The following is a 13,669-nucleotide window of genomic DNA, read 5'->3' on the forward strand; positions in this document are numbered from 1 at the left end:
TTCATCCCAAGGTGGACACCCAATCAAAAGGGGAAGAATGGCAAGTAAGTAGTACACTGCACACTACTTCACAGTGACTGCTAAACTATGGGTGTAGAAGTACACTTCTGCCCATTGGAATTGTAGCACTGTGAGGGACAGCAAATAACGAAGTTTTACTGATAGTGCGTATCCGGTACAGTAGACAGCATTTGTAGCTGACTAGAGGGTTATTCATGTGAAGAGTGAGTTACACGGTGGTGCCACCTGTGCATCAACAGCAGCTCCAGTCCGACAAAGACATCGAGTCCAACTGCCAACTGACCAGGGGCGGTGGCAAGGGGGGTATCTACGGGGGTTTTAGCCCCCCCCCCATGGACTATTATATTACACTGGATAAAATCACTTTATAAATCAGCGAATATATTACTTCAACAGATTCAATGACTTTTTGTATAATTATGTAGCAATTTAGGTTGCAATGTATTTGAAACACATTTTAACAAAAGAATAAGAGAGACTAAACAGCTTACTGTCTAAACCAATAAATATCATTTAACTTAAAATGGGCACCTCATTATGTATTAACATACATTACTTGCATATTAAGGTACGAACACCACTTACAATATTCAAGAAAGCTAAATATGCCGGCTATGACTACAAACACTTAAATTCCTGAACCCAGACAAACACTTTGAAATCGCCAGACATGTGGGTCAAATCGTAATATTTTCCCCAGAACACACATGACGGGAACTCCAAAACAGATACCAAAAACTACTCTAAGCAACACCAAATTATACTAATTTGTCGGTGGAGGACACTAACTCTCCTTTTGCTAAGCGATATTCCATTCGCCCAAGTCCATCCCCGCCCACCCCCCCCCCCCCCGCCATTAGCCCCACCTTGACCGACTTCCTGAATGACTCCTGCAACTGCCATTCCACGCTGCCTCGACTCAGTGGAGAGTGAGCAGTGACGTGCTGGAATCTCGGCGACTTGTGACCGGAGACTCGGAGAATGTCAAAGTCACGGAAGCAGTTGAAACCCTCTATACAGAGGTTTGTCGCAGCATTGAGGACAACATGCAGTCTCGAATTATTTCGTTGGAAGGTAGCCTCACACATATGTTGAACATAGGGCGCAGGGATCAGCCCTACCATCCGAGAAATGCGACCTGTCAGGGATTAGCCGAGTGATCTAAGGTGCTGCAGTCACGGACTGTGCGGCTGGTCCCAGCAGATGTTCGACTCCTCCCTCGGACATGGGTTTGTCCTTAGGATTATTTAGGTTAATTAGTGTGCAAGCTTAGGGACTGATGACCTCAGCAGTTAAGTCCCATAAGATTTCACACACATTTGAACATTTTTGCAACCGGTCAGACTTCAGTCTCCTCGGTGCCTCCAAACGCGCATTCTGGCTTCAAGATGCTGTAATCAGAACCAGGATCCGTCAGAAAAGACTAAGTGGTGCGGCTGCCGTGTTGAATGCTGTCTGTGTGCCTCTCCCTGACTCCTTAGCGAGGAAGGCCTCAGCAGTGGCCGCTGTGCTGGCAGTCAGCCGATTATAAGCTTGTCGTAAAAAAGAAAGGGAGATTGGGCTTAATGCCCAATGGATATCGGATTACGTCAAGGATGGGAAAGGAAATCAGTTGTGTGGTTTCAAAAAAACCATTCTGGAATTTGCCTGGGGAAATTTAAGAAAATCGTGGAAAACCTACATTTGGATGGCCAGATGCTGGAGTCGAACCGACTCCAGTCTGCTAACCACTCCACCACACTTCTCAATCACATTCTTGTCAAAACAGGTAGTACACCAGATACCATATTGATATTTTTTTCCTTTATTGATTTTCGATTCCCTCCCCCCCCCCCACCACTTGGGTAGGGGTGGACTGACAGCTGCTTAATACGCTGCTCTACAGATGAGAGAAAAGTTAAACGAACAATGGTGGGAGAACAAACATTATAAAAAAGGCGATAATAGTAAAATGGCGGAAAGTTGCGGAACTTAAAATACAAAAACATGGCGTTGACGTTGCGGATGGAGACACACAGGCAGGAGAGAGGCACAATTAAAAAACACGGCGGCAGTCTGGTTTCTGTTCGCACGAGATAAAACTAGCGACAATATGGTGGCTGTTGACAGCACTGACAGGGGATGCACAAAACTGAACACTCATTTAAAACAGCACTGTAGAGGCGACACTGCGGTAGATGGGGGTGGGGGGACCAAAAAGGGGGAAAAGGGGGGGAGGAGAGGAAAGGTAAAAAATCGTGGCAGCATATTGACACTTCTTGATGGCCGTAATTTGTAGCCTTGCGATTTCAGTGGCGAGTAGTCTTGATGTAGATAGAAGTCACTAGCTTAAGCCTGTATTCTCGAGATGATCGAGAAACGTTTCGCAGGGAGGTATTTCCTGACTGAAACGTGCGAGATTCTGGCGCCGCCGTCCACCGCGGTGACAGCTGTGGCCCACCTGGTGCCGGACATCTGGAATGATGGACGGCCGCCCCCTGGAGGGGGAGCCCCGCAGCCTGCTGACGATGAGAAGTGTGGCGCCGCCCTGGCGGCGGTTCCCGGCCTCACGCGGGCCACGGCCAGCCTACTAGCCAGCGCCAGGGACCTCATGCGCCGTGCCGCTGCCCACTGCATCGACTCCTGCTCTGTGGAGGGGTACGTATAACAGCCAGTAACCCTCTCCTCGACTGATTAAATCTGTTCTATATGCTATCCTCTACTTCTCATGGTCAACTCATGGTCAATCCCTACAAGGCAGCACGCTAAGACTGGTGACAGTGCCTCTAGCCCCTACAGCAACCTCAGCTAGATGAGGCAAAGAATCCATGAGTTCCTGTAGGTACGTCGTGTACTGCTGAAGCCACTCGTTGATAATCACATCCTGCAAAGTTACGGTAGGAATGCTGTGGCGATTCCAGACCACTTTCACCTCTGTTGACCCCTGATGATATCACATGGGATCATTTCTCTTGAATGGATGACAACATCAATGATTTATGCACACATGATGTCATCAATCATATGTACAGCACTGAAGGCCACAGCCAGTAATTGTATACCAAACCCTCTACTCCTCTGCTTAAATCTGTTCTGCACGCTATCCTCTACTTCTCCTCTTTTCTAAGACTGATGTCTGTTAGCAAGCACACCGGACAACTCATTGTCAATTCCTACAAGCCAGCACGCTAAGACTGGTGACAGTGCCTCTAGCCCCTACAGCGATCTCAGCTAGATGAGGCAAAGAGTCCACGAGTTCCAGTAGGTATGTCATGTGCTGCCGAAGCCACTCGCTGATAATCACATCCTGAAAAGTTACGGTAGGAATGCTGTGGCGATTCCAGACCACTTTCACCTCTGTTGACCCCTGATGATATCACATGGGATCATTTCTCTTGAATGGATGACAACATCAATGATTCATGCACACATGATATCATCAATGATATGTACAGCACTGAAGGCCACAGCCAGTAATTGTATACCTAACCCTCTACTCCTCTGCTTAAATCTGTTCTGTACGCTATCCTCTACTTCTCCTCTTTTCTAAGACTGATGTCTGTTAGCAAGCACACCAGACAACTCATTGTCAACCCCTACAAGCCAGCACGCTAAGACTGGTGACAGTGCCTCTAGCCCCTACAGCGACCTCAGCTAGACGAGGCAAAGAGTCCACGAGTTCCAGTAGGTATGTCGTGTGCTGCTGAAGCCACTCGCCGATAATCACATCCTGCAAAGTTACGGTAGGAATGCTGTGGCGATTCCAGACCACTTTCACCTCTGTTGACCCCTGATGATATCACATGGGATCATTTCTCTTGAATGGATGACAACTTCAATGATTCATGCACACATGATGTCATCAATGATGTGGAACATATGACAACTTCAAGATAGAGGACTGTGGGAGTTTTAAAGAATTAAAAATTGTGGATGGCTGCACATCATAAAAAGTCAAAGGTGGTCAATGGCATTAGATTTAAAAATATGCAAGTTGGTGCTTCTGGAAAATTAAAAAAAAATGTAAGATGGCAATGCAAAAATTTTTTCCAACCAATCACAGTGCAGTATATTTTCTGAATCCCACCATGTTCAAAACGATCCACAACTTTCTTGCATAATGTTCCACCTTCTAGTATAATGAAAGAAAAAAACAAATAAGTTAAACATATTTCAATTCTTTCAATTTTAATCTTTTATATATATATATATATATATATATATATATATATATATATATATTGTGTTTCATACTAGAATGTTGTGTTCCCAGTTTGGCAATGCTTTGTCACAGGAAACGCGAAAGCGGTCGAAGACGTCCGACTTCTGGTCGGTTCCTGATCGATGTGAGGAGGAGGCTGGTTTTTGGTTACGCAAAGGCTTCTATTATTTATAAAAGAACAACTCAATTTTCTTTACGCAATCAGTATGAATTTTATAATCACCTAAGGGAAGTTTAACAATGAACAATAAAAAAACTGCATTTGCAAATGAAATCATTAATAAATGGGGCAGCTATGAGTTGTATAGAAGACAAGGAGCGGCCTTCTGTCTACGACCAGGAAGCCGCAGTATTCTCTGCTGTAGTAAAGGCTGTTTGACATTTATAAAAGTACTATGACATGAGGGTGAAAAAAATATAAAAGAAAAGAATAGAATAAGAAGTCTGGTAAACACTAAATATATTCAAACGATTCTCACAAGCAATTAGGGCTTATTTACAAACAGTATAACTTACATAAGTACTTTTCTAACTGTATGGTGCGATCAGATTTCAGCCTGTCCTGTGCTTGCTCCTTGGTTCACGTTTTTGTCACAGATTACAGTCATTACTTTTCTCCTTCCTTCAAAACAATTCTTGCACTGTTCAACACCTTCATAAGAATAACTCAGCGGTTTACAGTATCGCACATAAATTACTAGAATTTTGTTAATAAATAATGTTGTCTGCACGCTGGCAAGACCGCTCACTTTTATGGCTTAAAGTCGACCTTCTTTATGCTTGTACATTACAAGCAGAAGTACGATAAAATCTGACGATCTACAAAAGTTTTTACTGTCATCTTTTATTTAGATCGAAGCGGAACGTCAGTTCAGCTTCTGTTAAAAAGTTTCTTTGACTGTGCAATCGATGTATTAGCGTCCGTGCTAGATGCGCATCTTTACAGTTACGTAAATTATATAAAACAAATGTCTTGCAAAGAATAAGTCTCATCTCATTAGTTGATCATTTAATATACAGATAGGTGAATGCCTTTCTAAGGGTACTCACAGCTTTCATACGACGGAAATCTCAATAATATTACAACCTCTGCCATTTCATCTCTCACTCTTGTTTTCCGACTTAACGGTTATGTCAGAAAATGCGTTCTACGTTATTAACTTCGTCTTGCATTAGCAATTGTGTCGGTAATATTAAATCATGCAGTCACATAGCGAAAACGGCATGATTCATGCACACATGATGTCATCAATGATGTGGAACATATGACAACTTCAAGATAGAGGACTGTAGGAGTTTTAAAGAATTAAAAATTGTGGATGGCTGCAGACCATAAAAAGTCAAAGGTGGTCAATGGCATTTGATTTAAAAATATGCAACTGCATGAGACCCACATCATTACAATGCCTCCAAAATCTTGAACAGCTCCTTTCTGACAATCAGAGTCCATGGATTCATGAGGATTTATCGCCATACCCGTACATCCATCCGCTAAATACAATTTGAAACGAGACTTGTCCCAACAGCTAACATGTTTCCAGTCACCAACAGTCCGATGCCGCTTTTGATGGGCACAGGAAAGAGGTAAAGGTTTGTATTGTGAAGTCATCAAGAGTACGTGAGTGATCCTTTGGCTTATAAGGCCCATATCCATAATGTTTCTTTGAGTCGATTGCATGACACTTGTTGATGGTCCGTCATTGAAATCTGCAACAGTTTGAGGAAGGATGGCACTTCTGTCACGTTCTCCTCAGTTGCTGTTGGTCCCATTCTTGCGGTATCTTTTTCTGACCGCAGCGATATCAGAGATTTGATGTTTCACCGGATTCCTGATATTCACGGTACACTCGTGAAATGGTCATACTGCAAAATCCTCATTTCATCGCTACCTCAGAAGTGCTGCGTCACATCGCGCATGCACCGAATATAACATCATGTTCAAATTCATTTAAATCTTGATAACCTTCCATTGTAGCTGCAGTAACTGATCTAACAACTGTGCCAAATACTTGATGTCTCATATAGGCATTGCCAACCGCAGCATCATATAGTGCTTGTTTACATATCTCTGTATTTGAATATGTGTGCCTATACCAGTTTCTTTGGCGATTCAGTGTATATTAAGACAAGTCTTTGTTTTATAATGTTATCAAAATTCTAGAAAAAAATCTTGACAAATTTACCTAAAATTTTTACATGATACTGTGCTAAATGTTCGGATGGACGTAGCCCTCAGACTCACACACACACACACACACACACACACATTTATATATATATATATATATATATATATATATATATATATATATATATATATATATATATATATATATACTCCTGGAAATGGAAAAAAGAACAAATTGACACCGGTGTGTCAGACCCACCATACTTGCTCCGGACACTGCGAGAGGGCTGTACAAGCAATGATCACACGCACGGCACAGCGGACACACCAGGAACCGCGGTGTTGGCCGTCGAATGGCGCTAGCTGCGCAGCATTTGTGCACCGCCGCTGTCAGTGTCAGCCAGTTTGCCGTGGCATACGGAGCTCCATCGCAGTCTTTAACACTGGTAGCATGCCGCGACAGCGTGGAAGTGAACCGTATGTGCAGTTGACGGACTTTGAGCGAGGGCGTATAGTGGGCATGCGGGAGGCCGGGTGGACGTACCGCCGAATTGCTCAACACGTGGGGCGTGAGGTCTCCACAGTACATCGATGTTGTCGCCAGTAGTCGGCGGAAGGTGCACGTGCCCGTCGACCTGGGACCGGACCGCAGCGACGCACGGATGCACGCCAAGACCGTAGGATCCTACGCAGTGCCGTAGGGGACCGCACCGCCACTTCCCAGCAAATTAGGGACACTGTTGCTCCTGGGGTATCGGCGAGGACAATTCGCAACCGTCTCCATGAAGCTGGGCTACGGTCCCGCACACCGTTAGGCCGCCTTCCGCTCACGCCCCAACATCGTGCAGCCCGCCTCCAGTGGTGTCGCGACAGGCGTGAATGGAGGGACGAATGGAGACGTGTCGTCTTCAGCGATGAGAGTCGCTTCTGCCTTGGTGCCAATGATGGTCGTATGCGTGTTTGGCGCCGTGCAGGTGAGCGCCACAATCCGGACTGCATACGACCGAGGCACACAGGGCCAACACCCGGCATCATGGTGTGGGGAGCGATCTCCTACACTGTCCGTACACCACTGGTGATCGTCGAGGGGACACTGAATAGTGCACGGTACATCCAAACCGTCATCGAACCCATCGTTCTACCATTCCTAGACTGGCAAGGGAACTTGCTGTTCCAACAGGACAATGCACGTCCGCATGTATCCCGTGCCACCCAACGTCCTCTAGAAGGTGTAAGTCAACTACCCTGGCCAGCAAGATCTCCGGATCTGTCCCCCATTGAGCATGTTTGGGACTGGATGAAGCGTCGTCTCACGCGGTCTGCACGTCCAGCACGAACGCTGGTCCAACTGAGGCGCCAGGTGGAAATGGCATGGCAAGCCGTTCCACAGCACTACATCCAGCATCTCTACAATCGTCTCCATGGGAGAATAGCAGCCTGCATTGCTGCGAAAGGTGGATATACACTGTACTAGTGCCGACATTGTGCATGCTCTGTTGCCTGTGTCTATGTGCCTGTGGTTCTGTCAGTGTGATCATGTGATGTATCTGACTCCAGGAATGTGTCAATAAAGTTTCCCCTTCCTGGGACAATGAATTCACGGTGTTCTTATTTCAATTTCCAGGAGTATATATATATATATATATATATATATATATATATATATATATATACACACTCCTGGAAATTGAAATAAGAACACCGTGAATTCATTGTCCCAGGAAGGGGAAACTTTATTGACACATTCCTGGGACAATGAATTCACGGTGTTCTTATTTCAATTTCCAGGAGTGTATATATATATATATATATATATATATATATATATATATATATATATATATATATATATATATACACACTCCTGGAATTGAAATAAGAACACCGTGAATTCATTGTCCCAGGAAGGGGAAACTTTATTGACACATTCCTGGGGTCAGATACATCACATGATCACACTGACAGAACCACAGGCACATAGACACAGGCAACAGAGCATGCACAATGTCGGCACTAGTACAGTGTATATCCACCTTTCGCAGCAATGCAGGCCGCTATTCTCCCATGGAGACGATCGTAGAGATGCTGGATGTAGTCCTGTGGAACGGCTTGCCATGCCATTTCCACCTGGCGCCTCAGTTGGACCAGCGTTCGTGCTGGACGTGCAGACCGCGTGAGATGACGCTTCATCCAGTCCCAAATATGCTCAATGGGGGACAGATCCGGAGATCTTGCTGGCCAGGGTAGTTGACTTACACCTTCTAGAGCACGTTGGGTGGCACGGGATACATGCGGACGTGCATTGTCCTCTTGGAACAGCAAGTTCCCTTGCCGGTCTAGGAATGGTAGAACGATGGGTTCGATGACGGTTTGGATGTACCGTGCACTATTCAGTGTCCCCTCGACGATCACCAGTGGTGTACGGCCAGTGTAGGAGATCGCTCCCCACACCATGATGCCGGGTGTTGGCCCTGTGTGCCTCGGTCGTATGCAGTCCGGATTGTGGCGCTCACCTGCACGGCGCCAAACACGCATACGATCATCATTGGCACCAAGGCAGAAGCGACTCTCATCGCTGAAGACGACACGTCTCCATTCGTCCCTCCATTCACGCCTGTCGCGACACCACTGGAGGCGGGCTGCACGATGTTGGGGCGTGAGCGGAAGACGGCCTAACGGTGTGCGGGACCGTAGCCCAGCTTCATGGAGACGGTTGCGAATGGTCCTCGCCGATACCCCAGGAGCAACAGTGTCCCTAATTTGCTGGGAAGTGGCGGTGCGGTCCCCTACGGCACTGCGTAGGATCCTACGGTCTTGGCGTGCATCCGTGCGTCACTGCGGTCCGGTCCCAGGTCGACGGGCACGTGCACCTTCCGCCGACCACTGGCGACAACATCGATGTACTGTGGAGACCTCACGCCCCACGTGTTGAGAAATTCGGCGGTACGTCCACCAGGCCTACCGCATGCCCACTATACGCCCTCGCTCAAAGTCCATCAACTGCACATACGGTTCACGTCCATGCTGTCGCGACATGCTACCAGTGTTAAAGACTGCGATGGAGCTCCGTATGCCACGGCTAACTGGCTGACACTGACGGCGGCGGTGCACAAATGCTGCGCAGCTAGCGCCATTCGACGGCCAACACCGCGGTTCCTGGTGTGTCCGCTGTGCCGTGCGTGTGATCATTGCTTGTACAGCCCTCTCGCAGTGTCCGGAGCAAGTATGGTGGGTCTGACACACCGATGTCAATGTGTTCTTTTTTCCATTTCCAGGAGTGTATATATATATATATATATATATATATATATATATATATATATATAAGTAGGTGTGTGTGTCTGAATATTTAGTAGAGTATTATGTACAAATTTGAAGCACATTCCATTCTGGAGACGGTTTATTCAATCAGACATTGTAACAGAGAATGCAGTGTAATATGTGCTGTGCCATGCAGCAGTTACAGTAGGTATTAAAAATGGTTTCCATGTGCCTCAACACATGCGTGTATGTGATGCAGCATGTTGTGTCCCACACGTTCACTTCGGCCAGGCTGCGTCTGAATAGTGTCAAGGGCTGCACGAATACACTCCTCCAGTGTCTCCACATCTTGAATGAGCTCTGCATGCACGATGCTTATGTGATGGCTCCATAACCAGATATCGCCCTTTCTTAAATCTGGTGAATGAGCAGGCCATAGAAAAATTCTTGACCAGTTTACCTCACCTATTTTAGAAAAAATGCTCATATACTTTTGGACAGTCATAGGCTACATATTTTTAAATTGTATGGAAAATAAATTTATATGTAATACATAAAGGGGAAATGCTGTTAGCTAAAACTCAAGAAGTAATTCAATGTTTTACACAATACTCTACTAGTATCTAGAGAGACATAGGCAATACATTTTTTAGACAATAATGTATAGGTTTTCTGTTCAAACTGACTGTGAGAAATAAAATGCTATACTTTGAATATGTGCAGTTTGGTTTTCTTATCAGTGCATCTAAACTATTAGCCAAACTGTTTTTTTCCACATATATTGTTTCTTCTTATATATCGTTTTAAACAGAAATTGTATTAAAAACTGCGTGCTGATTTATTTCCTTCACTACAGTCAGTGTAAGAGGAAATAGGTATTTGTAGTTATCGCTTACCGATTTGTGATTAGGATACTAGTAAGGAATCTGAATCATCCAAGAATTTGCCCCCATACCCATTCACATATTAAAACTACGAGGAATACTGTCATAGAAGATACTGTCCTCACAGATCCAGCAAATGTAGAGATCTCTACTGTAAAACTTATTTAATGATCCCAAATGATTTACACATTCACTTTAGGTGAATTCATTTCCCAATTAAGGTTTCGTTTGCAGTAACAATATAGACAGCTCAAGGTCAGAGAGAGAGAGAGCAGAAGAGGAAATGGATAGAGACGGGAGGGGGAGAAAATGGGCAGAGGCAGGGGGAAGGAGGAGATGCACAGATAGAGGAGTGAGGAGATGGACAATGAGAGGAAGCAGGAGGAGGAGATGGATAAATAGAGGGGAGAAGAGGACGAGATGGAGAGAGGAGGGGGACAAGGTAATTTGGAAATATTCCCACACAAATTTAGCAATTGCCAAGCTTTTATGCGTTCGCAAGTATATTGCAAAGACAGAGATGAAATTTATTGATAACTGCGAAGTACAGTGTTTGCCGTAAATGCTATAAACTCAAAGAGAGACAGAGAAAGATTAAATACACTGACGATGAAACAGTGTAGTATTCGGCATAAACATTAGTGGAGTGTAAAATGAGAGAGACGAAATTTACTAGCAAGAGGTTACAGTATTTCACATAAACGTTAAGTATGAAAACAGAGAGAACATTACACATTGTGAGATGAAATTTACTGGCAAAACAGTACTGTATTAATATAACATTAGTGTGTGTGTCTGTGTGTGGTCGTGCACTTACGAAAGTTTGGAATATGATGTTCATAGGCAAAAAATAGATACTGCACTGTGACTAGTTGAAAAACTATTTCACACCTATGTCATCTTGCACTTTTCATTTCCACCATTTCCACCTGTCATATTTTTAAATTTACCACCAGCTGCGAGCTTAAATTTATTAAATTCTGTGCCACGTGGCATCATAAGTATTTTAAAATTTCTCCCATCCTCCAAATTTACAACATCATGAGTTCTAGGTCTTTGATGGTGACATGTGAATGTGTTAAGGTCACTGATGATGTCATGCATTGAAGATCAGTGTACTCATGTGACACCACCATGTTTCAAGAGCAGCCAACCTGTTCTGGATAGTACACTACACATCAACTACGACTCTGCCTGAATGGCATACATCAGCTGCTGCTATAAATAGCATCAGACAATGACATCTTGGGTTGTCGGGTGTTCTGTCGGATATCAGCGTCGTACTTGCACGATATTTCGGTCACGTAGCTCGTAACCTTCATCATGTGCGACCTGATGAAGGTTACGAGCTACGTGACCGAAATATCGTGCAAGCACGACGCTGATATCCGGCAGAACACCCGACAACCCAAGATGTCATTAGATCGCCGGGAAAGCCTGAAGAGTTACAGCATCAGACATTGTCTATGACTTTTAAGATTAGGCCGTATAGACGGCATGTAGAGGCGGAGTAGGTTGGCTGTTGGTCAAATCAGGAACATGGTTTTTGTCATTTCGTAAGATGGAGGTGTCCACGGCATACTCATCACGAATATGTGGAGGTTAGGGACGGACTGTTGAAATAACCATCCTGGCTTAGGTTCATGGTGCCCTGAATGAGTGAATCAAAGTCATGGTGCAGAAACCACACGCAAAACATTACATAAGCACGTTCAACCTGAGAACACACTCCACACACACTGAACGTTAAACGCTTAACTGGAAAGTCGGTGCCCAGAGTGCCTTGATCATCTGAGGATAGGCTGTCCAGTTTCTGTGTCGCTTGTTCCATTGAAGATGCGTATTTTTACTTGCCGCCGTAGGCTACGGCCTTTCGCAATGCATCCGACTAGAAATGTGCAGCCTATGCAGGTGCCTTCTCGTCGATCATTCGCTAATTGGTTGAGAAGGACCTGCATTCAGTGAGAGCAGATATTTACGTTGGGTTTGAAACCCACTGTTACTGACTCGAAGTGACAGTCGTCTCTGGTCCTGACGGCTAGGGTGTTTATTCGACGACTATTCTCAGGCGGTGTTACATCAGTATGAGTGGTACATCATTCCTTGTAGACACTCTGACAGTCCGAAATGATACACGAAGAAACTGGATAACTTCATTTCTGACCTTGGTCATATGCATGTCCCAAGACAATAGTACGTCCACCCACATTAGTATGCTCATTGCATACAGTCGACTCGCTCAAACAAACCGCGATTGCCACCTCACTGCCACCACCAACGTGAGCGGTGGAGGGTCACGTGACCACCTGGTACAAGTTCTGCGCCACCTGCAGCAATCCAAAGCAACCCATGTACTTCATGAAGGCGGTGAATAACATTCTATCCAGAGAGCTTATTTCGTGCTTTGATGCACGTGCTTTTGATGATTTGAGACATGCACTTTTCGACTACACTTAATTAATCTAAAAGTAAGCAGCTGGTTGGAAATTTCGTTATGGTGGCCGACCTGATATAAACACATTTCGTTCGTTTTTAATTTCACTCAGAAATTTTGTACCATTATCAGGCATTGTACAGAGTCAGCGCACATGATTACTGTACACCTCCGCAGCCCTGGTCAGTATTTCTGGTATGTGTAGGGAGCGATGTTCGATTTCCGATACTGGCAGTGATCTTTTCTTTGTCAGAGAACAAGAACAGGGCGTACACAGCCTCATGAAAAAAATGGTTCAAATGACTCTGAGCACTGGGACTTAACTACTGTGGTCATCAGTCCCCTAGAACGTAGAACTACTTGAACCTAACTAACCTAAGGACATCACACACATCCATGCCCGAGCCAGGATTCGAACCTGCGACCGTTGCGGTCACGCGGTTCCAGACTGTAGCGCCTATAACCGCACGTCCACTCCGGCCGGCAGCCTCATGAAAGCCGACAGCTGGGAGCGTGGCGTGCTGACCCCATGATCCTCAGTTCCACATCCAGGCGCGCCATTAGTAGAAGATGACACAGTGGTTCTTCAATCCCCATTGGCTCATCAGGGATGGAATACGGAGTCTGTCATTACTGCTAGCGACATTTGTGCATGGATGTTGCGACCACAACTTTTCACTGAATATCTACAAATCTCAAGTCCTAGATCATTTCAACATACTTTTACTCTGAAGGAACTG

At 45.1% G+C, this 13,669-nt stretch overlaps 1 protein-coding gene across 1 annotated transcript in view; it reads left to right on the forward strand.

Moving 5' to 3' along the window:
- LOC126212659 (uncharacterized) overlaps positions 1-13,669 on the forward strand; it is a 140,709-nt gene that overhangs the window by 36,834 nt on the left and 90,206 nt on the right. The window contains exon 2 of the mRNA XM_049940082.1: positions 2,391-2,658. Within this exon, the coding sequence (XP_049796039.1) occupies positions 2,391-2,658 (268 nt within the window). The remainder of the gene's footprint in view (positions 1-2,390; positions 2,659-13,669) is intronic.

The sequence above is a fragment of the Schistocerca nitens genome, chromosome 11 (assembly GCF_023898315.1).
Source record: "Schistocerca nitens isolate TAMUIC-IGC-003100 chromosome 11, iqSchNite1.1, whole genome shotgun sequence".
Lineage (NCBI taxonomy): Eukaryota > Metazoa > Arthropoda > Insecta > Orthoptera > Acrididae > Schistocerca > Schistocerca nitens.